General features: G+C 42.4%; 1 protein-coding gene across 2 annotated transcripts in view; it reads right to left on the bottom strand.

The window, feature by feature from the left end:
- Nucleotides 1-25,958, bottom strand: part of TTC39B (tetratricopeptide repeat domain 39B) — a 171,122-nt gene that overhangs the window by 45,356 nt on the left and 99,808 nt on the right. For both annotated transcript variants that reach the window (XM_088472626.1, XM_088472627.1), the window contains 3 exons: nt 14,298-14,402; nt 9,691-9,822; nt 8,158-8,234 (listed from right to left, as the gene is read on the bottom strand). In XM_088472626.1, the coding sequence (XP_088328752.1) occupies nt 8,158-8,234; nt 9,691-9,822; nt 14,298-14,402 (314 nt within the window). The remainder of the gene's footprint in view (nt 1-8,157; nt 8,235-9,690; nt 9,823-14,297; nt 14,403-25,958) is intronic.

The raw sequence follows: 25,958 nt of genomic DNA, 5'->3' as shown, positions 1-25,958 counted from the left end.
GCACCTGCACAGCTACACGCCCTCACCAATCCTGCACCACCACAAACACAGCCCTACCCCACTTATCACACACAGCCACAAAACCCATACTATCCACAACCACCATTTTACCCTCAAAATCCTTATCCACACCTACAATCTTTCTCTACAACTCAACCAACACAGCAACCCTTTCACTCACCCCACTCACGAAGGTGCTTTAACTGCAACCAAGTGGGACATGTAAATAGAACTGTAAGGTGAAGAAGGTAGGACCCCCCTAACCAGGGAGTACCTGGATATCCACATAAGGGATATACACAGAGTACAGGAAATTTCCAACAGTCACCAGCTCCAATTGTGGCCTTAAATGCTGTATTGGAGAGTGAAAGTCAACGCTAGGGGTCAGGTCATACTTGTAGTCTACAGATAGTCAGGTTAACGGGAAGTACTAGGGAAGAACCGGTGATGATGGTTGATGTAGCTGGTACTAAACATCCTTTTCTAGTAGACACAGGGGCGACCAGATCAGTGATAAAATTTCCCGCTAATTTACAGGTGACCAGTGAGACAGTTAAATCAAGTAAAAGAAGCACTGTGGGAACTAACAATACATATGTAATACTATACCAGCTGAGGTGAGACAAACAAACAACACTCAACATACAATGTCACAATACACATACACCCAAGGATTTGCACACTTGGCAATTATCCAGCCGCCTCCTCCGATATCCAGCTAGAAGGCTTATTTGATTGACATGAAACACAAGCCAATCAGCAAGCTTACAACAGGTTAAAAGGAGAACAAGTGCAATCCTGAAGCACCTTGACAAAGTCCGAAAGGATGAAACGCGTTGGTGTCCACAACCCGATTGACGTCACCAGGCAGTGAGCGCGGTAATTGAACTCCACGAGGAAGCGGTGTTTAGACGGTCGCAGGACTACCATAGTAGGAGGCTGTCCCGGCGCATCGTATATCTCACTAACGGTGAGCGGAGCAGACCAGCAGCTGACTGAACAGCAGGAGTCCGGACAATGCTAACCCCGCACGGAGGAGCATAGGGAAAGGTAGGGTCAGCACTTACACCCTTGCCATACCGCCGCACAGTCACGGGTACAACTGATTTCCAGGACTATTAACTCCTCACAGAAAGCGCTATATACATCTATTGTGACATTGTATGTTGAGTGTTGTTTGTTTGTCTCACCTCAGCTGGTATAGTATTACATATGTATTGTTAGTTCCCACAGTGCTTCTTTTACTTGATTTAATTGCTAATTGGCCAGGTGTCTGACCATTTATAAGAAAGCTGCTATTTAACCACAACATAACCAGGAGCGCATGATCATCTTTTTTACTTGACCAGTGAGACAGTACCAGCAATGGGTGTAACAGATAAAGTGCAACATTATCCTGTAACTAAATCCACAGAGGTTACTATCGGGCCATTGCATACCAGGCATTCTTTTCTCCTGGCTGCAGTGGCTCCTACTAACCTACTGGGAAGGGATTTGTTATGTAAAATGGGATGTGTCATATATTGTACCCCTGATGGTGTATTTCAAGATATCTCAGAGAGAGTTGCACACGAGGTGAGGGATACGTTGGACACTCCCTAAAGGATAATGTATCACTCTACCGGTTCAGGTAAAAATCTAGCTCAGGTAGATCAAATGTTATCCCAAATTCCAGATTCACTTTAGACCAAGGATGGACAGGACACTGGATTAATGGCAAATGTAGCTCCCATAATGGTAAATCTAAAATGTGGTAGGCAAGCTCCAAAAATTCCCCAGTACCCATTAAAACAGGAGGTAGAGTTAGGGGTTTATCCCTTAATTGAGTGGTTATTACAGCAGGGAATTTAGGCCCTCATTCAGAGCCGCTCGCTATTTGCGGTCATTCGTTCTAAAACAAGGGGTAGCTATTCAAATGAACCGTTCGCTAATTGCGGTCTGTTCACGCCTCTAAGTCTGAACGAGCGAGGAAAACTTGCGGTTGTAATTTTGAAAAATACGCCCCCTTGCCGCTCGCACCATACGCCATGTCCGCTATTTATTAGATTAATTGAGTACATCGAACAGCGTATGAAATGCTCGCTATTCTTGTGGCTGGTTTTTTCAACCGCAATTTTGCGAGCAGTTCGGAGTAAAAAAAAAAACCAAGTGACGTGGTCAATGACGCTGCTGTATTAATTATGCACTCCCTTAAAACGCCCATTTTGACCTTTAAGCACGCCTGCGATCTAATTCCACACCCCCGTTTTCAAGCACCTTCCCCTGTTACCACCCACATACGCCTCCTTCTGTCACTCAAAATAGCAGGCATTCGCTATATAGCGAACAAACGCTTTTTCGGCCGCACTGACTGGTTCGCGCATGCGTATTAAAATCCGTACGCATGCGCAGATGTGTGAACATCGGTCAGAACGAACGAGCGGCCGCTTACGAGCGGCTCTGAATCAGGGCCTTAGTCCGTACAGCAAGTGTAGCCAACAGTCCCGTCTTTCCTGTGAAGAAGAGTGGTGGGAAGGGTTATAGGCTGGTACAAGACCGTAGAGGAGTTAATAAGGTAGTAGAGAGCCAATTTCCCGTAGTGCCAAATCCAGCTGTCATTCTTATGCAGATCCCACCAAATGCAACCAATTTAATGGTCATTGACCTCTGCTCTGCTTTCTTCTCTGTACCTCTTCATCCTGACTGTGAGTACCTATTCGCTTTTACATACAGGGATGTACAATACACATGGACACGATTGCTCCAGGGTTTCATAGACAGCCCCAGTATCTTCTCCCAGGCCTTACATGACTGTTTACAATCTTTTCAATCTGCCAATGGATCTGTTCTAATACAATATGTGGACGATTTATTGTTATGTTCTGATTCGTTTATGTCATATTTAAATGATACTAAACTTTTATTGCTTCATCTCTCTCAAACAGGACACAAGGTTGCTAAGGACAAACTGCAGCCATGCCAGTCCAGGGTTAAATACTTGGGACATTGCCTAACCCAGGGGTAACGACATCTGACAAATGACAGAATCCAAGCCATACAGACCATGACACTGCCGCAGAACCAACACCAAATTCGTACCTTCTTGGGAATGTGTGGATACTGCAGAATGTGGATCCCAGGTTTTTCTATTTTGGCCTTGCCATTACAGGACTTAGTCTCTTCCTCAAAGCCCGATCGTGTCATACACAAAGAGGAATCAGAGCAGGCTTTCCTTAATCTTAAGGATAGTCTGACAAGAGCACCTGCATTGGGAATACCCGATTATGAAAAACCTTTTGATTTATATTGTACGGAAGCTAATGGTTGTGCAGCAGGTGTCCTCACACAAAAACATGGTGATGCCAGTAGGTCTGTAGCATACTACAGTGCACAATTGGACACTGTTACAAGATCACTCCCAACGTGTTTAAGAAGTGTTGCAGCAACAGCTCTATTGGTTAGTAAGAGTGAGGATGTGGTATTAGGCCATGATATGATTGTCTATACTCCCCATGCTGTATCTGCTTTGCTAAACTCTGCCCAAACCAGACATGTCTCCTCAGCTAGGTTCACAAAATGGGGACTAGCCCTAATAGCACCTGCAAACATCACCATCAAAAGGTGCAGTACGTTAAACCCAACTACGTATTTACCATATGTGCAACATGATGCACAGGGTGGAGAGAGGTGAGTCGCTGGCAAAAGGGTATATTGATGCACATGATTGTATGGAATATCTGAATCAAACCTTTACTGCAAGACCTGACATATGGGACACACCTTTAGAAAATGTAGATGTGACATTTTACACGGATGGGAGTTGTCATAGACAAACTGACACTAGAGAGTTATGTCCAGGTTATGCTGTGGTAAATGACGAGGACGTTATAGAAGCCGAATCTTTAGGCCCACCACACTCGGCCCAAGTGGCGGAACTGAGATACCGCGTTGTTACTTTTCAAAATTTCCTGTGGACTTATAATCAAATGAGGTTGTCTACCAAACAGTATTTCAAAGGGGGACAGATTGAGAGGGGGTCTAGGAGTTGTCCTGATACTGTGAAGGACAAGCGGTAGTGCTTCTGGCCAGCCCAGTCCAGATTCCGCCATGATTTTACTTAATTTATTTTTAATAGTTCTGTTCATCTTCTCCACCTTCGCACTGGCTTGCGGTCAGTAAGGGGTGTGAAGTCTACTATTAATACCCATCAACTTACACATGTTTTGGAAGACATCACCTGTGAAATGAGTACCCCTATCACTTTCAATAATTCTAGGGATACCATATCTGCATACAAACTCCTGAAAAAATTTCTTGGCAATAAACGCAGCAGTATTAGTGGCAGCTGGGTATGCCTCAACCCAATTAGAAAACACGTCAGTGCACACTAATACATACTTGAGATTCCGTATCAGGTGTTACTGACTAGTACAACTTCATTGAAGGTGGCGGAGAGAGATACCTGGATCCATTCCACTCACTGTAAGAAGGACAACCAACCGATGGAGAAACAAGGCTGAATCGAGACAGATAACGTAGACCTGTCAATTGCGAGTCTGTTCCGGGAAGGTTAAAGGTTACAGTGAGATACCTACGCTAAAGAAATTTGTAGATCAGTGTTTTCAGCAATGGATTGGTCTGCTGTGGTTATCTTTGTGTTTTCTCCCAGAATCCTCATTACTTGGGTTGTTTCGGGATCTCTGGTTTCTGTGATGGAGGACAGAGGACAGAGAGGGGAGCTGATGGTGATATAAATGGAGTAGAGTCGGGAGAAGGAGCAATCGTCACAAGGGCGGTATCTGACCAAACCCAGTACGGTAATTGTTAAGAGATCTGCTATTCTGGATACTCAGAGACAGTGTGAAGGTCTATCGTCTGAGGACTATTGTATGTGTGAGTTCTGTGGGTCCGTAATAAATGAGAGATGCATCCAACAGTGCCAACCTAAGTATAACCAGTATTGGGGTGGGTAATCCTTTAGAGGATTATCATACCATGGTGGGCAAAGTTTTAAACCAAACCAACTGTTGGGTGTGCTCTCACATGCCCCAAGGACAGCATAATGTAGGATTAGTGCCATTTCCATTAAATGTCTCTGAGATTTTAGAATTACAAAAAGGGAAGACACTGGATGGAAAATTTCTTAACACCAAACCACCCCATTTTAAGCTCCACCAGTACCAGGTAGATAAAACACTTATGTTTGAACATCACCAACTCCAATGAACCAGGAAGTTGGGAGGTGACTGGGAATAACCAGACGATGACCTTCTCACTAAGAGCTGATCATGAGCCTATGAATTATGAACTGTTACGCACAATTAGGTCGGGTGGAAGACACTTCCAGTATAAATATACACTAAGTAACACCAAAGAAATGGTTGGCAGAATACCAGAAGGGTACTGTGCTAGGGTTATACAACCAGAAACGTGTAATAGCCAGATGGAAGAACCTGAGATAGGATCACTTGTCAGGGAAATGTGCTGGATGATTATGATGCATTCTATTCCTTATGTCCACCCCGATGATGTATATTTTATATGTGGAAGAAAAGCGTAAGTGGCTCTCTCAAAGTTCCGAAGGTTTGTGTTATCTGGGAAGAGTACTTCCAGAGTTTATGATCCTTACACATGGGGAAATGCTTGGTATTCATAAAAACACACCATCACCATATCTTCACACACAGTGTGAACACAGAGACCAAAGAAATATGATACCTGGTGACGTGCATAAAGCCACACAGTTAATTAGTGAAACAACTGGCTTTCAAGTTTTGGTAGCATTGGATCCCACCAGGATCACTCGGGGTACACAAAATTTTAGATATATCCAAGAACTTGCTAAATTAATAGATAATATCACGAGATGTATGACGACACATTCAGGTACATAGGTAAGGAGTTGCAAGCTTACAAAAAATATCTCGTGCAACATAGACTAGTGTTAAATTATTTAACAGCTGTCACTGGAGGGCATTGTGTAACGTTGCCCACCCAATTTGGTGTAAAATGTTGCACTTACATTACAAACGATACCAGCGATCCCAAGGAGGTGATAGACCGGAAGATGGATGAAATTCTGCAGTTAAAATGGGAATTTCGAAAGAACCATAATGCTTCAGTGGCTGAAGTAGAGGAGAAGGTAGAGGAATCTGTTTCTTGCTTGAACCCAGTGAAATGGTTCTCAGGTCTAGGAGAGTGGGTCCAGGAAATGATTGCGAGCATAGGTAAACTCCGGATCCTCATACTGGTGGTCATCATAGTAATTGGCTTATGTGTCAGGTGTGTTCCTACTGTGTTGAAATGTGGAAAATGTAAAGATAAGGTATACTGAAAGAATGAAATTATGATGGTGGTCAGTAGTAACAATATGAATACTGAGGTAAATGTAGGACTGCATTACAACCCTGAACTAGAAGGAACCATCATATGATGTATAAGATTTAGATATGCATGAAATGTATTATGAAATGTTAATTTTAGACATCTTAAATAATGGAAGTCCCTATTCCCCCTCAAGACTTCCTTTATAGGATTGGTGCATCCCCACATCTTTCCCATGATCTCCCAAGATCCACGGTGTGCGTATAAGGGTAGTTTTATGTCCCCTCCTAGAGACACATTATTGATGATTTAAGAACCACCTTGTGCCATCCCATAATAACATTAAATAATATGTCATAATGTAAGCCTAAATTAATTTTAAAATCAGAGTATGATAGCATGTTGTTTGCTATCAAAGGGTGGACTGTCGAAGCCGGATAATTGGCTGAGACAGAATCGGTTCAAAATTAAATCTGCACGACGCCATTTTGCGAAAGGCAATGAGATGGCAATTTACGACTGGCTGCCCAGAGCCATTTTAGCTAATCTCGCACATTATAAGTACATATGGCGATGCTATTATTTAGCGTTGTGCAATTCCCATGCAATAGAAAGATGTTAAAAGTCCTCATTAAACAAATTCAGACTGTCACTAAAACATATAAAATAATCAACCCTGCAAAACACATACCATGGTGTACTCCACAAACACGTAGTCGCACAACGCTAGCTAGCGTCTTTTCTCAATACCCCAATACTTACACACTGCACACTTACATAAAAAAGTTCCCTAGCATTGAAGTGTAATATTCAAGGTTTATTCAGTGTTAGTAATGTTGTGAAATAAATGTTACTTGATATCTAAGGTTTAGTACATGGTAAGCAGACCGTGTTTGGTGTCAATCTAAACCACTGTGTCTTTTTAGATTTCCGGTATCATCGGTGAGGAGATCGCAACATGTGTCTGCAAACTATGGATCATAGAGAGTTAAGCATTAAAATGTACTCTGTAATGTAGCCAGCTTAGATTTATTATGCAGTGGGAAAATGGACACAAAGATCTGTTGGAGGCTGGATTGTGACCATACGAACTGACCTATGAACTATACTGTAACAGAAGAACCAGGAAGAAAAACCAAAGGAGTCATGTCAACCTGTTCTATTGTATTGCCTATCTCTGTAAGGGTATATATGTGGGCTCTCTGAAACTAGATCGCAGTCTTCTTGCTTTGCTGTTGACTGAGGGTTTATCGTTGATGCCGGGATCTGGGTCCAGAGCACATGCGTATGTAACGACTGTACCTTGGGTCTGTATAAATTATCTGCACTAATTGTATTTAGATAACAGCGTGTAACTATCTGTTTTTATGTTGAATAATAACTTTTTGTGCTTTGGAACCACAAAGTCTGAAAGCAATTATTTATTGTGCGACTCATAACGCTAAACAGCTACAATTTTTAGAGTGTATAGGTAGGTAGGAATCGATAACACAGTCCTGCGTGGCTAGCACAAGGGCCACTAAGTATAGGGCATGTTGTCTTCAGGACCTTTTCTCCAAGAAACTGGAGGCTTTCTGCGAAGCAGAATGGCGACTTTCTATGCCTCATATTTCCGCAGGTCTTTTTTCCATTTTTTTGCAATTTTATTTCATTGCAACTGTGCAGTCTGTGTTGGACTATGTCAAATAGATAGCAGGCTATATATTTTATATAGCAATAGGAATATCTATTTTGTGCAAGATTCATATTTTTATGTGGAAGGATTATCATTAGGCTAATGCAAGGAGAATGGGTACATTCCCAAAACGTTATATTTATATCACTAATATATCAATAATTTCATTATTACAGTACCTTCAGATAGTTGTTCCCCTGCATGCTTTGACACTAGATTAGATAAGGACTCCACCACAGAATTTCTCTTCCTGAACCTGGCAAAAACAAGACATTGAAAACATTTCTTATTTTTTTTACCAGTCAATAGTTTTTTTATTTTTTTGTTTGAAGCTTACAATATATGCAAGTAAGGCACACTATAGATTTCTGAAAGCCTTTTCCATAAAGTGTAGTACGTCTGGAGAGAACATAGGGTCGGATTCATAGGGCCGATGGTTTACGTACATCACCAATGGTGTGATGAGAGATAGGACTATGGCAGAGTAAGCCCATACGTCACACTAGTATTTACCTGCTTTACTGTTCTGTGCATTTTCAATATTCAATAAATGTTCCAACTTAATAAAGGATCTGAACAAATACCATATCTCCCAACCTTCTTGATTACGGAGGGACATTGTGAAGTTGAGACAGATCCCAGAAATCAGAACGGTCACACTGGAATCAGGATGGCTGGGTGGTACGGTTTTATTACAGATCCTTCTGCTAAGTCGGACCATTTTATAGTGAAAATATACAAAACAGCAAAGTATGGGCCTACTTTGCCAGACAATCTTTTCTCTCATCAGTTTATATACTGTACAGTATGATATTTTTCATCTGCCTTTACTGACCACTCTTTCTGGTGTTTCTCAGGCACCAGATCTCACCAACTGCAAGTGACAGTGAGAAGACGCATCCACCACCAGGTACTTCACCGGCACCTGGAACAGTTTACTTCTGGGGGTGTTATAGCTCCTGCAGCACCTCTCTCCGGACGATTGCTTATGACCATTTACTTTAGATATGGACTGCAGTGTAGCAGTTATTTCTTCTCATTTTCATGCAGGGGCAATTGCATCCAGACTGGTAATTGGGATGTATGACCCATATACAGCTTATATATAAGTATATCAAACCATTACATGACAGCAGTAATGAAAAGGTCACTCCTAGATCTATAATTAGGTTTTATGAACAGCTTCAATGTATATTCTCAGAAGGAAAAATGTAGTGTTTTATTTAAGATGAGGAAATATTCAGGTATTTACTTTAAACTTATAGTTAAATTTACTAAAGGATAGATGTGTACACATTGTAATAAAACTTAACCCTAGCATGGCTATGTGGCTATATTCGCTATAAATTCCCCAAGATCAGCATAAGCATTTCTACCATCATTCTAGATCAGGGCTAGGCAAATAAGTGGCCCTCCAGCTGTTGTTGAATTACAAATCCCAGCATGCCTTGCAACAGTTTAGCATTGCCAAATAGCAAAACAGTGGCAGGGCTCATCTAATTCCGTTTCCGTGGCAGAAATTGTGTTCCTACCACAAAACCACCACACAACACAATTAATTGATTGTCATTGTGCTAACAATTCAAAGACCCTATACTTTGCAAAATGTTAATTTACAAACACAGTGTGGATTGGCAAAGCAAACTTTTGTTCATCTCTATAGTAAATTGGCTTAGCTTAAAAAAAATAAATAAAAAAAAAAAAGACTGTACTTTTGACACGTCTGTAAAGCTTCTTTCATTGTACCAATTCCCATCTGGATATCCTGTGGCTCAAATGTCATTGCTGACTGCATAACCAAGATGGTGCTATATCCAAGAGCATGATACATGCTGTCTTTAGCCCTGTGGAGGTAAAACCATGTATTTGCATTTATGCTAATCAGGTATAAGACAGGGTAAATATTTAAAAACTAAATAAAACTAAACAAAAAAAAAAAAACGTCATATCAGAAACATGTAACATTTTCAATAAACAACATATGATAACTTCTGGGAAAACAGTGTTTTGAGCAACTGTTACAGGTAAAGTGTAATTTAGACTGAGATGCCCAGCGCAGGTCCTCACGTACTTCTCCCTCTCCTCCCTGAGAACTCCATAGTCTCACATCACCTGATTATCACTACATGAAATCCACCATACATGTACTGTAGCACAGATCAAAGTTTGGCAGAACAATCCCTTCAATTCCTTGTACACCGATGCATGTGAAATTGACATAAATATAAGCACACCAAATTCAACCTACATTTTCGTTCCATTACATAGCCTATATTTATGCTTATAATCCTTCTATACTAGGGCTCACATATGTTCTGGTTTTCACGGAAAAGCCAATGGTAATCTTTAACTAGGGGGTGTTTTTTATTTTACATAATTCAGACCACTAATGACAATTTAATAGATAGTACAAGTATGTATTTGCAGCAATTTCATTGCATTCAAACGATATCACGATGGTGCATTGGCAGGTATGTACACCCGATATGTCTGGGAATGACATAGTTCACAGACATATCTGTTCGACCCTGCAGCACAGTCGATGACAAAATATCTTGCAGATATATAGTTTCATCTGGCTGTCTGCACGGCCGACCCTTCTACTGCCTAATATGTCATCCGCAGAATCCATTGACTATGACATCACAAGCGCTCAGGCATATTCAAATGGCTCTATTGGCAGACATATTGGGCAATTAGTAAGTGTATATGCACTTACCAACTGTTAGGTAGGTCGGCCAAACAACCAATCCGTCAGCCAGGTGTGTACCCAGCTTTACCGTATAATGGTAACATTTGCATCATCATATACAGTACAAAAGCTCCTATATCGATGGTGGCTGGGGTTATAGTGGGCAGGAACTGCTTCCCGTCAATTTGTTCCGCCTCCTCCAGCCCATCTTACCCGGCCAGTGCTTAAGAGGCACAGCGGGCGTCCGGTTCCTTCCCTACAGAGGCAGCCAGAGGTTGGAGTTCACTCCTGAGCTCTGCCTTACGGTTGAAGGGATAGACGTCATGACGTGTCTCCCATAGTTCCAAGGAGCAGTCGGACCAGATGGCAGCTGAGGCAGAAGCGGGGCTTAAGGTAAGTATTGTGTGGTTTTCTTTTGTGTAAGGGGCACTGCTACTGGGGGCATTACTATTGAGGGCACTACTACTGTGGGTATTATGTGTATTAGGGACACTAATACTGTGGGCATTGTGTATAAGGTGCACTAATGTGGGCATTGTGTAAAAGGGGCAGTAATGTGTTTCATAACATGAATAAGGGACACCACTATATTAGTGGCACTATGTGCAGTGTAATGTGAAGAAGATTGTGCTACTGTGTACCCACATCTCTAGGACTGGGGATACTATTTGAACTGGGAAAACTATTGTATAACCACGTCTCTAGGACGACTTTAAGCACTGGATGGTGGACAATCAGTGATTTTGATCACTGGACTATAGGCCTGATCTGAGTTGGCAATAAAGCAAATGAGAGTAAAGAACTATGGGCCTGATTCAACAAGGATCACAGCCGCAAATTTGCACACAACTGGCCGATGTTTGCATTCTTAGCATGCATTGCACGAACACTCCACTGCCATCGGTAAGCGGCGATCGCAGGGAGCACACAGTCTCAGAACACATTCACAGAAAGTGACCATTTGGGGGTGGTGATGGGGGCTGTCAGTGAAACACAGACATGCCAGTGCGTTTGAACTCCATTACAGGGGCGCACATAATTAAGCCCCTGCGACGGAAGATGCAGCCAGAGCTCTAGATGCACACAGGAAGGGGCCCAAATCCTGAGTGAGGTCAGGTCAACCACTATTTATGCCAATGGAATCGATGGTTCTTGTCGTTACCGATATTTTCGCTGTATAGCAAGGTATTGCGGATGTCAGTAAAGGGAAGTGGGCGGCATTATGTAGTGGTGGGCATCTGGTTCTTGTGCTGCGTGTCCTTGCGATTGGATTCATTAGCATATTATCGCAGCTGCTGGGTGTGTGCGTATGCAGACTTGCGTTCCGTGCTGAAGCAGTCCCTATGCACTTTGATAAAACCATGTAGCACTGCAGGTGGGACAGATTTCAAATGTGCAGAGAGATTTAAATTTAGGAGGAGTGTGTCCAAGCTGAAATCTAAATTGCAGTGTAAAAATAAAGCTGGACAGCATTTGTGGGCTACAGGCAGAAGCAGCCAGTATTTACTCCACATGCAAAAATAATGTATGTATTTGCACTCTGCATTGCAACATGGTTTGTCCAGGTACACAGTTGCTTGCTCTTTCTTACTGTATTTTCAACTCAGAATCAGGCCAACTGTTTTTTTAAGTTTTGTACTGAATTAAAAAAGTTCAAATGCATCAGTGAATTGATATGGATTGATACTACTATTACCTGGGTCTGCCACATACAGGCAGTATGGCATAGTTCTCCCACCTTATGTTACAGGCAGTATGGTATAGTTCTCCCCCCTTATGTTACAGGCAGTATGGCATAGCTCTCCCACCTTTTTTTTTTACGGGCAGTATGGCATAGCTCTCCCACCTTATGTTACAGGTAGTATGGCATAGCTCTCCCACCTTATGTTACAGGCAGTATGGTATAGTTCTCCCCCCTTATGTTACAGGCAGTATGGCATAGCTCTCCCACCTTTTTTTTTTACAGGCAGTATGGCATAGCTCTCCCACCTTATGTTACAGGCAGTATGGCATAGTTCTCTCACCTTATGTTACAGGCAGTATGGCATAGTTCCCCCCCCCCCTTATGTTACAGGCAGTATGGTATAGTTCTCCCACCTTATGTTACAGGCAGTATGGCATAGTTCTCCCACCTTATGTTACAGGCAGTATGGCATAGTTCTCCCACCTTATGTTACAGGCAGTATGGCATAGTTATCTCACGTTATTTTACAGGCAGTATGGCATAGTTCTCCCACCTTATGTTACAGGCAGTATGGCATAGTTCTCCCCCCTTATGTTACAGGCAGTATGGCATAGCTCTCCCACCTTTTTTTTTTACGGGCAGTATGGCATAGCTCTCCCACCTTATGTTACAGGTAGTATGGCATAGCTCTCCCACCTTATGTTACAGGCAGTATGGTATAGTTCTCCCCCCTTATGTTACAGGCAGTATGGCATAGCTCTCCCACCTTTTTTTTTACAGGCAGTATGGCATAGCTCTCCCACCTTATGTTACAGACAGTATGGCATAGTTCTCTCACCTTATGTTACAGGCAGTATGTTACAGGCAATATGGTATAGTTCCCCCCCCCCTTATGTTACAGGCAGTATGGTATAGTTATCCCACCTTATGTTACAGGCAGTATGGCATAGTTCTCCCACCTTATGTTACAGGCAGTATGGCATAGTTCTCCCACCTTATGTTACAGGCAGTATGGCATAGTTCTCCCACCTTATGTTACAGGCAGTATGGCATAGTTATCTCACGTTATTTTACAGGCAGTATGGTATAGTTCCTCCACCTTATGTTACAGACAGTATGGCATAGTTCTCCCACCTTATGTTACAGGCAGTATGGCATAGCTATCACACCTTATGTTACAGGCAGTATGGCATAGTTATCTCACCTTATTTTACAGACAGTATGGTATAGTTCATCCACCTTATGTTACAGACAGTATGGTATAGTTCTCCCCCCTTATGTTACAGGCAGTATGGCATAGCTCTCCCACCTTTTTTTTACAGGCAGTATGGCATAGCTCTCCCACCTTATGTTACAGACAGTATGGTATAGTTCTCTCACCTTATGTTACAGGCAGTATGGCATAGTTCTCTCACCTTATGTTACAGGCAGTATGTTACAGGTAGTATGGCATAGTTCTCTCAACTTATGTATACTTTAGTTATGAGGACACAGGGGGCTACAGAAAGTGCTCATCTACAGCATGGTACAGTTCTCCCCCCTTATGTTACAGGCAGTATGGTATAGTCCCACCCCCTTATGTTACAGGCAGTATGGCATAGTATGGCATAGTTATCCCCCCCCTTATGTTACAGGCAGTATGGTATAGTTATCCCACCTTATGTTACAGGCAGTATGGCATAGTTCTCCCCCCTTATGTTACAGGCAGTATGGCATAGTTATCTCACCTTATTTTACAGGCAGTATGTTACAGGTAGTATGGCATAGTTCTCTCAACTTATGTATACTTTAGTTATGAGGACACAGGAGGCTACAGAAAGTGCTCATCTACAATAGTGCAGGGTTTGTTTTTTACATAAAGAAGAAACTAAAAAACTGCTAAGTGATGATGGAAAGTTCAACTGAGATATCAAATATATTTTAACTTTAAAAAATCCACTTACCAGGGACGTAATAATTCAAGAGCTTCTGAAAACTTGTTGTTTAGAAATAAGTTAAGAGCCAAAGTGCATTCTTTCAGGGCACTTCGGAGATCCATCTTGGAGGCCCTAGGGAACAAATCGTTGAGATTAGTGAACATTTTTTAAAGTCATGTTAGTGAGACACCAATACTGTACTTGCATAAAAGGAAATACAAAACAACTTAAAAACATGGAGTTCATTAACTGTCCATAGATTTAAATTAAACCAAATAATGATCCGTTCACAATAAACGATAAAGGCAAGTGAAGCAATATGACAGCAAAAGAAGAAGAAAAAAGAAGACTATAAAAAGGTAAAAATAATAAGTCATGTGGCAAACATGCAAAAGGCATTTTGGCAGAAAACATTTTTTTTTTTCCAGAGAATAATCCATTATCTTGCATAAAAGAGATTGGCAAGAAGAGAACTTGCCCACTAGTCTTCTAGTTTTTAGGAAATTGGGTCAGCACGAGGGTTGCCACCTACTAGCAAAATAAGGGACTGTGGTGGTGGGGCCCAAATCCGGGAGGCATGACCAGTCCAACTCCAATAAAAATAAAAATTACTGGGTGCTGCAAAAGATGGGGGGGGCTGTTGCATGTTGCAAAAGGAGAATTTGTTCCCCTAAGCAGTGCTGCAAAAGGGAAAATTATCCCTCCAACAAGCCTGGGCCTGGTTAAAGAGTGCCCCCCTTTTCAGCAGCCCTGGCCAGACATCTGGGGTGTACACCCGCTCCTCATCTGCCACAGGAGCCTGGATCACCAGTCGCACGTCCTTCTGCTCCCTGGCTCACCCCCCACACACTCTCGCCTGTGGTCTGCGCAGTTGAGAAGTGTAATTTGTGGTGTGGTGGTGCCACAGTGACTGTGTGCGGTGCGGTCGGGAAGCTGATAGTCCAGATAGAGTAACATATAGGTGCTCAGCCTCTGCATGTAGCGTGGCTGAAAGTGCATGTTATGATTGGTCACTATGGGCAACTTCCTCACTCTTTAGAAGGCGTGATATATCTCCTCCTAAAAGTCACTTGCCCGTAGCATACGTTGTTCTTGAAACACCTCGTCAGCAAATAGAGAACCTGATTCAGAGCAGGGAGCAAAGCTTAAAAAAATAAAAAAGTGCAACCACACTGCAATGCAAGCGATCTGCGGTTTTGACAAACTGCGGGATAGTAAATCTAGCCCATGGTATTGGTGCATGATGAAGAAGCAATACATCACTAGCTGGAACAGAACTACCCTATTGTGGTGTTATTCTTCTGGTCATAAAGCACTGGGAGTGCCGCTGCATTATATTATAATTAATATATATATATATATATACTACATATATATACATACATATATATACACACACACATACACATTGAACTTCAAAAACAAATTTCAATACATGGTCTGTTGAGTGGAGGTTAAAGGTGCAAGCTGTATTACCAAACTAATTCACTGGGTTCAGATAGCAAAGTATTAGAGGCTGGGTGATGGAGAATATAGAATTTGGTGGACCTTTTTGATAAAAGAAAAAACAGAAAATTTCTCAGTTGGTGTTCAGGATATGATGTCAGGATTAAATAAGGAATTTTAATAGTCCTTCAGATAATCTTAACAATTCATAGGAGGAAAAATATAGCCGCAAATGAACTGTGTAGGTTACCCGGAAAATATAGAAAAGAAAAAAAAAGGTTAAAATGTAAAAAGAATAGCATAATACAAAGTTTATGAAAATAACTTTAATAAAAACACAAATGAATGCAAAATATTAGGCAGTTTGTATCTAAAGCACTCATTGTATGGCAATGAGAATATTTTAATCTGAGAAAGTTAACTTGTATGTAGCACTTGGTTAGATGCACCCAAGTCATGGCTAGAGATCTATTTAATTCACCTATAACATTTTGTTCATAGGATAAGCACATACTGTATAATAAGGAGAATTGAAGAATATTTATAAAAAGGGACTCCAGTTGAGCTTAGAGATATGAAGCAATGTACAGTATTAAACAAATGGAATCATTCACCAGGCTCTGCAATGTGCTAGTTCTAAGAATATAATCTGCTCTACTGTATATAGAAACATTTTAAATCTGTGCAAATTATTTGGCTCTTAAGCTAGGTACACACTAAACGACTTGCAAACAATGCAATGTTGTCAACAATTTCCCTTGAACTCTCGGGCAAACTATAAAGTGCATACACACTGTGTAATCTAACAAACTATATTTATTGCATCGTTTGGTGGTTAGATCATTAACTATATAATGTAACCGTATTGCCTGATCGTTCGGTAGTGTGTACACACTGCACGATCTGTGGCAAATCGTTAACGAGATTGACAGATCTTCCTGCATGTACAAATGATCTGAAGATGAGATGGACGACTCTGTGGGAGCACACATCGGGCCCGATTCAGAGCCTCTCGCTGCTGGCGAGCGCTCGCTCTGAATCAGGGCGTGTTTTTTTTTTTTCTCCAGCCCACTTGCAAAGCTGTGGGTGACCACCCACAGCTTGTGCGAGAGGCCTGGAGTCCATCAGCAGCATTATCGCGACCATCGTGCTTGTGACGAGAACCTGTTGTAGGGTCTCAGCTCCCGCAAGCCCGAGTGGACTTCCTGCTCTAATAGATAGAGCAGGAAGTCCACTACTGACTTCACTAGTGATGTCAGTAGGGCCGCTCACAAACGCCAGGCTTTCCTAAGGGAACTCCTGCATTTGTGCAGCCACCCCTCCTCCCTGCCTACAAAATGGGGCAAGCTGCCACTCACCATCGACAACCGCCCCGTCTTGTAGAGAGACCCGTAGCAACTGAGCTGCAGTCGCTGGACGGGTCTCGCGCATGCGCATACGCAGTGGGGGACCATCGACCCGCTTGCGAGCGGGTCTGAATCAGGCCTATAGTGCGTAGACACTGGATGATTTGAGTGATTTGTCGTTCCAATGCGTTGGAATTGGCCAAATCGTTCAAAATATTGTCTAGTGTGTAGGGACCTTTAGGTTATATGTACAGATATTTCATTGTGTTTCAAGTTGACCTCGTGTTGCACAAAAGAAGGGAATTATACAGTAATGCTGGCCATACACCTGCACGATTTCGGGCCGATTGCCAGATTCTTGACACGCCGTATGATAAGTCATGTAGAAATCGTGCATTTTAAAGTAGAATACAATCTGATGTGTGCTCCCGCAGATCCTAAAACGGATCATATGATCAGATGTGCAGCCCATATTATCCCTCGTATTCGTATACTGATCGTGCCGTGTTTTTCAGCATGCAATGCATCGTTCATCCGAGTCCAGTCACTTGAGTGACAATTTCCTGTCTACGCCCTCTGCAGACAGCGCCTGAGCGGAGCAGCATCGTGAGCAGCAGACACGATTGTGTAGCAGGTATGTATAGTATCAGCTGCCCTGCAATACCCACTGGTCACCAATGTTTCCTCAGTAAAGCCCACCGGCCACCAATGTTTTGCATATGCATAGTGGACGTTGATTTGAGCCCTGCACACACTGACCATCTCTGTTTGCCCAGTAATGCCCATCGCCCACCTATGTGCCCACCGTCCACCTATGGTTTGGAACCAATGCCCATCGCCCACCTACGGTTTGGAACCAATGCCCATCGCCCACCTACTGTATGTACCCACCGTCCACGATTTATTAATTAAATCGTGGAAAGCACATTGTGACATTGAATTGGATTTATCCCCCACCCCTTCTATACAAAGACGATTATATGCAACTCAAATAAATTACACTGCAACTTTATTAATAACAAGTCAACATTTCAACCAAAAATGTTCAATACACCATGTTAGGGGCACTATTTTCAGTTTAATGGCCACCCCACTGTTGGGGGTGTACAGAATATAAGTCCACTGGGGGGCCCCATTTACACAGTTCAATGCCCCCCCCCCCACACACACTTTTGGGGGTGGCCATATTAAACACCACCAAATAAATATGTCCATTTTACTTTTTTTTTTTCCCCATAGGAATGTCTCTGGATAGTGAACCAGAATTCATAACTGCAATACAGTTACAGGGAGTCAGGATGATGCTTAATAGTTTATGATGTAATAAAGACTTTTACTGTGTTTCCATCAGAACATAGAAAACCCAAATGCAGAAACAGCACAATTTATGCCCAAGTGATTTATTTGGTCATGCAAAACAGTTTGTCTGCAACTTTGTGCCAGGCTGTATTGCTAGGTATGATTGGATGTAGCTGATTAGACATTTGGCAGCCTTCACCTCGGCTGATACCCTATACACCAGGGGTGGCCAACCAGCCAGAGGCAAAGGGCCAAAAAATATCTGTGGTCAAGTCGAAGAGCCAATCTCATGCGAGCACCAAAGGCGTGCGTGCAAAAATGGGCGTGGCCTAGTTGTCCCAAGGACACTCCCCATTTTTGTGCGCTCGCCTTTGGTATGACATTCGCAGGAGCATGACCTTGTGTCACACCCCCGTTGTTAGTCACGCTGGTGGCAAGCCCAGCACATTGAAAATACACAATTTACATAAACTACCAAATATACATTTTTCATTGTTGAAGTGAAAGCAAAAGCCAGAGCAATATAGAAAACAATGAAATAGCCACGTTCACATAAAATACACAGAAACCAGCCAAATCCACATAAAATACATATTGAGATCCAGAACCACATACAATACATTGAGAAAGCCAGTGCCCCATATGCAGTGCCCATTATGCAATGCCCTCAGTAGTTATGCCCCCAATGCAATGCCCCTTGTAGCTGTGCCCATTATGCAATGCCCCCAGTAGTTTGTGCCCCTTCTGCAATGCTCCCCGGTATTTGTGCCCCTTATGCAGTGCCCTCTGTATTTGTGCACCTTATGCAGTGCCCCCTATATGTGTGCCCCTTATGCAGTGCTCCCTGTATTTGTGCAACCTAAAGTAGTGCCCCTTAAGCAGTGCCCCCTGTATGTGTGTCTACTAAAGTAGTGGCTTCTCTATTTGTGCCCTCTAAAGTAGTGACCCTTAAGCAGTGACCAGTCTTTGTGCCCCCAAAAGTACTGCCCCTTAAGCAGTGCCCCCTGTATTTGTGTCCCCAGCCCAGTACTTACTTGACCATACCGCCTCTGGCTTCCGCTGACACTGCCTCTAACTAGATACAGCAGGCACGCAGGGCAGGCTCCTTACATCACGGGTGACGTCATGACGTCACCTTGGCAATGCATCACTTGAAAGGCTGGCCTCTGAAGCAATCAGAGGCTTCTTCAGTATCTGATCACTTCAGAGATGAGTGATCCCAGTTCCAGTGGGGGAGCCACATTTTAGAAACAAAGGAACCACATGCGGCCTGCTATACACCATAAGCTCAGCTCCACTAACATGCACAGAGTGAGTAAATGATCATGGTAACATAGATTGAACCTATTTTGTGAGAACTGTTTTTCCATGTACAGAATCATGATAAATTCCATATTCCTGTGGAAGCATACTGTCACCCTATTACAGTGGTGGACATATAGCAGAATTGCAGGAATAGTATTCAGAACACCACTCAATGGGCTTTTGTATGCGCCAGCTTCTCGGCTGGTTGGAGCTAAAATTTTAGAGCGGCACTCATTCAGTGTAAAGCACATGGGCTTTACACTGAGTGAGTCCCACTTTCGATTTTCAGCTCCAACCCACAGCTTCGTAAATATAGCGCAATGTTTGAAAAACTACATCTCCTATATATACTCTTCTGAGCAACCCACTGGCACCAATCCAACAAACACATAATCAGAAAGAAATGCTTTATATGTGGGGATGATGGGTCTTTTTGAGCTTCAAAGAAGGCATGAGGAAAAAGAAACGCAAGAGCTCACAGATTTTGGAAACTTTTTCATATATAAATGTATTATATTATGGTCGTGTCTGATATTTAAAATCGAAACCTATTGTAGTGTAAAGTACAGGGTGGTCCATAATTGTGGAAACACTCTTATAAAAAAGAAATGAGTATGGAAATATTAATCCAATGTCTACACATGACATGGGAGTAGGGGAAAACTTTTTAGGGTATGTCATCAGTATGGCAGCCATTTTGAAGTTGGCCATCTTAGATGCAACTCTATTTCTTTAATTGAGAAGATACTGAATAAAGATACATTCATGCGACATATCAAACAGATGCAGAATGTCATAAGAAAAACAATGGTGTTCTTCGTTTTAATGCATCTTTATTCATTCTCAAGTTTTAATTGAGTTTTCTTTTGCAGATAGTGACATTAAGGGCATTAACACAATCAGAACATGTTAAGATTCTCTTAATATATGGAGAACGAAGCACACGTTATTGTAAATAATTTCAACCAACATCACCCAAATAAGCCACCTATTACTCACAGTGTAGTTGCCAAACTCCAAGCCAAATTTAAAGAAAACACATCAGTTGCAGATAAACCAAAAAGTGGATGGCCGAAAACTGTTACAGATGAAGCAACGACAACAACTGCTGTGCTGGCATCAGTTTCAAAGACATAGCATAGCACTCATTGTATGTCTCGTGAATCATACGGCCATTTCAGAATTTTGTCTACACATAAATGGCAACTACAATATTCAGATTTTGCAACACCTGACTGAGGATGACGCAGACGGTCGAGTGGAGTTTGAACTCTAATTTTCCACACCAGGTATTGTTTAGTGATGAGGAACATTTCTTCATCAATGGTGAGGTAAACAAACAGAACCACAGGTACTGGTCAGAGACAAACCCTCACTGGATGGATGTCTGTAGGGTTGTAGCCTCTGCAATACAGTTGGTATGGTGTGGTTTGTGGGGTGCCCGTATTGTGGGACCATTCTTCATTGATGGAGCATTAAAAGCAGCACATTACAAGAGGTTGTTAGATGAAGAGATTTTTCCCTCATTGTTATCAGAGGATGGGTCATATCCTATTTTCTTCTAGCAAGACGATGCCACACCTCATTACTGGCTCTTTGTCAAGGAATATCTTGATGTGCAGTTTCCCCAAAGGTGGATTGGCCATAGAGGTCCAGTCAAGTGACCACCAAGATCCCCCGATTGAACTCTGTTAAATTTCTTTCTGTGGAGTTACCAGAAGGACTGTGTTTATGCTGTGAAGATACAAGATCGTTATAATCTGCAACAACAAATTGTTGATGCTTGTGCTCAGATTCAGCCAGACATACTGGTCTAGTTTTATCAGGAATGGGAAAAGAGAAAAGCCTTAATACTGCAACATTGTGGACAGCACTTTGAACATAAAGTTTATAGAATATGTTCAAACTCAAGAATGAATAAAGATACATTAAAACGAAGAACACCATTGCTTTCCTTATGAAATTCTGTCACATGACTATCTTCCCAATTACAAAATTAGAGTGGAATCTAAGATGTCCGACTTCAAGATGGCCGCCAAACTGGTGACATACCCTAAACAGTTTCCCCCCCCCCCCCACTCCCATATCATATGTGTAGACACAGAATTAATATTTCCATACTCATTTCCTTTTTATAAGGGTGTTTCCACACTTATGGACCACCCAGTATAATGGAACAGCTCTTTCTGGGAACAACTGTATGGTACAAATAAGAAAACTTTCAATTTAGTAATGGTGGCTGGCAATCAAAATAGAGCCCACCCAAGTGGCTAGTGCAGAGCGTTCTAATATTTTCTGTACAAAGCAGGACCCTTTCTGTTTTCCAGAATACAGTACAGAACCGTTCCTGATGTATATGTTCTCATTGGTTTGCTTCACATTATAACGCAAATGCAAAAGAAATGGATAAGGGGCCTTATAGACCCCTAATTTCAATATAAGTAAATATTGTAAAACACACATTACATGAAAAGGGTAAAACATTTCCATCAGCAGCAATCTGTGATGAACGCGGCTTTTGATTTTCCATAAATCTTGTTACAGGCTAAGGCGCGGATAATGCCCTGAATTATGAAAACGGATTGGCTAGTTTTAGATTATTACTGTAATGGCAATGTCCTGAAATTCTGCCAACAGAACTGTAGCTACAAGAACAGTTCTGCAACCATCACCAAGCTACTGCAAAATGACTTTCTGCTCCTATTGCAGCATCTCATGATTTTCACAGCAGCTGTCCTTGTAGATCCAGTGTAGAGCTACCTCACAATAACCGAATCATACCTAGTTTACAGTCATTTTTACTTCAGCAGCTCTCTTTACATCATCTTTAAACAGCTGTTTCACTGGCACTGTTACAGCAGATTTCTTATTATTCTGGAAAAATCTCACAAGCCCCCTGTAGTGTAGCAGCAGCTGCATACCTCACAGTATCACTGAACAGTTGTATCTTAGGAATCCCAGTAATAGAAGCTTTCGTCACAGTATAGGGAAATAAAAACAGTCTGGTATTTTAAAGACATAGGGGCCTATTCATTAAACCTAAAAATTCTCTAGAGATAATTAGGTTTAGAACTCGCATGGAGTTCTACCTAATTATAGGTGGAATTCATCATTCCACCTCTCCATAAGTATCTATTCCGAAAAGCTGTCATTTTTGCGATGACAGCTTTTCGGGAAATAGATACTTTTCCCTGCCTACACTACCTTATCGCATCTGGAAACAGTGCTGCGCATGCGCTTACATCTGTAAAACCAGCGCATGCGTAGCACTGCCTACAGATGCGTTAAGTTTGTGTACCCCCCCCCCTCCCCCGTCTTACCTGTCCGCGCAGCAGCCTCCGGCTCAGTCCTGCTGGTCTGTCGTGTGGTTTCCCAGCAGACCACATGACAGATTAGAGAAAAAAAACTTTTTTTTTTTTTTTTTCAAAACTTTCTTGTGCTCTGCTGGGGAGCACACATGTCCGACCAGCCTCCGGAGCCTGAGGACGGAGCAGAGCGCCGGAGGGACTCGTCGGGGGACCTGCACACATGGATACAGGTAAGTCGATTCTGCTATTCGCCACCTCACAGTGGCGAATAGTAACTTTTCAGAATTTGATGAATACCACAATTTCCACCCATACTAATGTATGGGGAGTATGGAAATTAACGCAGGGGAACTTAGCAAGGAGATATCTGTGATATCTCCTGTGCTAAGTCTGTTCATGAATACCAAAATAACGTTATTTAAGGAAAATGTCCTTAAAAACGTTATTTTAGTGCTGATAAATAGGCCCCATAGTCTCTTTCTCCATAAAGAAATCCTTAACGTTCATTTAAAAATGAGGTCTTGATTCAGGCATAACAATAAAAATAAAAAGCGAAAATATACATTTACAGTGTAAAACACTAAGCTCCCCTCAGTTTCCTAGAACTGCTGTTTTTGCACCTACAGATGTCTTCACTTATTGGACGGCTATATGCCATACGGCGTGAGATGCCCGGCAACGCTCTGAGTATGGGTCCGTAATTAAAAAAAACATTTTGCTTCTTCTTTGCTTAGTAGACTAAGCAATAAGCCGCTCACAGTCTACTAGAGATGCTAGGCTGCAACTTTAATCAGACAGGAATTAGTTTATCACACGTACAAGCACGACGGAACCAGGTTTGAGGAAAAGCAGCGGCTGCTCGCTTCGGAAACCCTTTTTAAAACCAATTCAGACTCAGTGGCGCACAAATGTAAAAATGTTGCACACCCTATTGATCAGTGCTAGCAATGTAGTTATGTCGCGTCTATGCATTTTAATTATGCAAATAAGATGCACATTTTGCCCCGGCGAGGCAGAGTCACATGGGACCTAGCATGCCAAGGGGGAGATTTAATAAAGCTTGGAGATAGATAAAATTGGAGGTAAATAACACCAACCAATCAGCTCCTAACTGACATTTTTCAAACACCGCCTGTAAAGTGACAGTTAGGAGCTGATTGGTTGGTGCGATTTACCTCCAATTTTAACTCTCTCCAAGCTTTAAATCTGCCCCCATGAGAGCTATTTTGTGTGACTGAAGCAACAGCAAGAAAGGACACATCTGTAAACACACCCTCTAAGGCACCTCCTTAATCAACTCTGATTAATTTGAATAAACAATGAGAATAGTTAAAGCGGTGTTGAAATGTTGTGTATAAAGTTCAATATAAACTGAAAGCAAACTAATGAACATTTGGGTATATCAGTGGATGGAAATCAGTGGCATATTAACAATTGATACAGGGCTTGCAGTGCGCATAAGTCCCCAAAGCCATGTGGTACCCTGTGCTATTCACTAACCAACCACAATTTGCCAATTGCCAAGAAATATGTAATGTGGAGGACTGAGATAGACATCAGCATCCACTCCATACCACATTGGCGTGGTTGGTGGCTTTTGGCTACACCCCCTGCCTCCTATTCTTCAACTTGTTCACATCCTAGATGATCTGGACACTAGGACTTGGTGAACTACAATACATGCCTATATGCAGTCACCCAGCTGCTGTCACTTCACAGTTGAGGGATGCTAGTGGTGCTTTTACACTGGCCAGCTATTTTTTTTTTAACGCCATTGTGAAAAATCCTATGACCAACGAAATCTACTTCATCCTATACATCAAGAGGTTATCACAGGCTTTCATTGGAGATAGCGTTGCATGAGGAAGCCTGTTCAAAGCAGCAATAACTGAACCATTGTAATACTTTTCAATGTTGGTGATAATCAAAGAAAATACATGAAAAAATAAGAGTTACGGTAGGCTTACCTTTGCTAACTCTTTTTCTTCGAGGTCCATAGGGTCCACAGGGAGACCATGGGGTGTAGGTGGTTGGAGCTAACCGTGCACCAAATAGTCAAAAGCTGTGGCTCACAGGATGCACCGGTCCTTCTCAACATATATCCTGCCCCCAGCCAAATGCAGATAGGTTTTGCGAACAAGCCCAAGGCAGGAGCAGGAGAGAGAAGTAAGAACAGTACACACAAGATTCTCTCATCTTCTGTGAGAGTATCAGTGACAAAGAGAAAAATGCCCAATGAAGCCAGGTGCGTCAGGGTGGGCGCTCTGTGGACCCTATGTACCTCGAAGAAAAAGAGGTAGGTCTACCTTAACTCTTATTTTCTTCAGGGTCCATAGGGATCCACAGAGATACCATGGGTATGTCCTAAAGCAGTTTACCCTATGGGTGGGGATGCTGTTGAGCAGAAAGGAGAATACGGCGCCCAAAAGGAAGCATCCTGAGAGTCAAAGGTGTAGAACCTGAGGCAGGTGTGGACGGAAAGCCACATGGCCGCCCTGCACAATTGTTCATCAGAAGCGCTACGGTGAACCGCCTATGAAGGTCCTACAGACCCAGTAGAATGTGCTGTAATAGTATTTGGAACAGGAAGATCAGCTTGCGTGAGAGATTGTCATGCAGAGCCAATGAGCCAGAGTCTGTTTGCTAGCTGGCCAGCCTCAATTGTGAAAGCCATACAGCACAAAGATAATCTGATTTCCTAAAGGAGTTGATCCACGTAGATCCGAAGAGCACAAAACACATCCAGGGAGGCCTCACCTGCAGAGAGGTCAGAGGACTGGGCGCTGCAAAGTCAGATACCCTGTGGGCAGAGGAGATAGCGAGGAGAAAAAGTCTTCAATGTCAAGTCTCCTGAGTCCAGAGGTTCAAATGGAGGAGCCTGTAAAACCCGGAGAACCAAGGACAAATCCCATGGGGCCACCGGAGGGACAAAAGGAGATTAAAGGTGGAGAACACCCTGAAGGAACATTCTAATAGATCCGGTT

Source organism: Taudactylus pleione, unplaced genomic scaffold, assembly GCF_031769625.1.
Source record: "Taudactylus pleione unplaced genomic scaffold, aTauple2 ptg000127l, whole genome shotgun sequence".
Lineage (NCBI taxonomy): Eukaryota > Metazoa > Chordata > Amphibia > Anura > Myobatrachidae > Taudactylus > Taudactylus pleione.
This window is presented reverse-complemented; position numbering and strand designations above follow the sequence as displayed.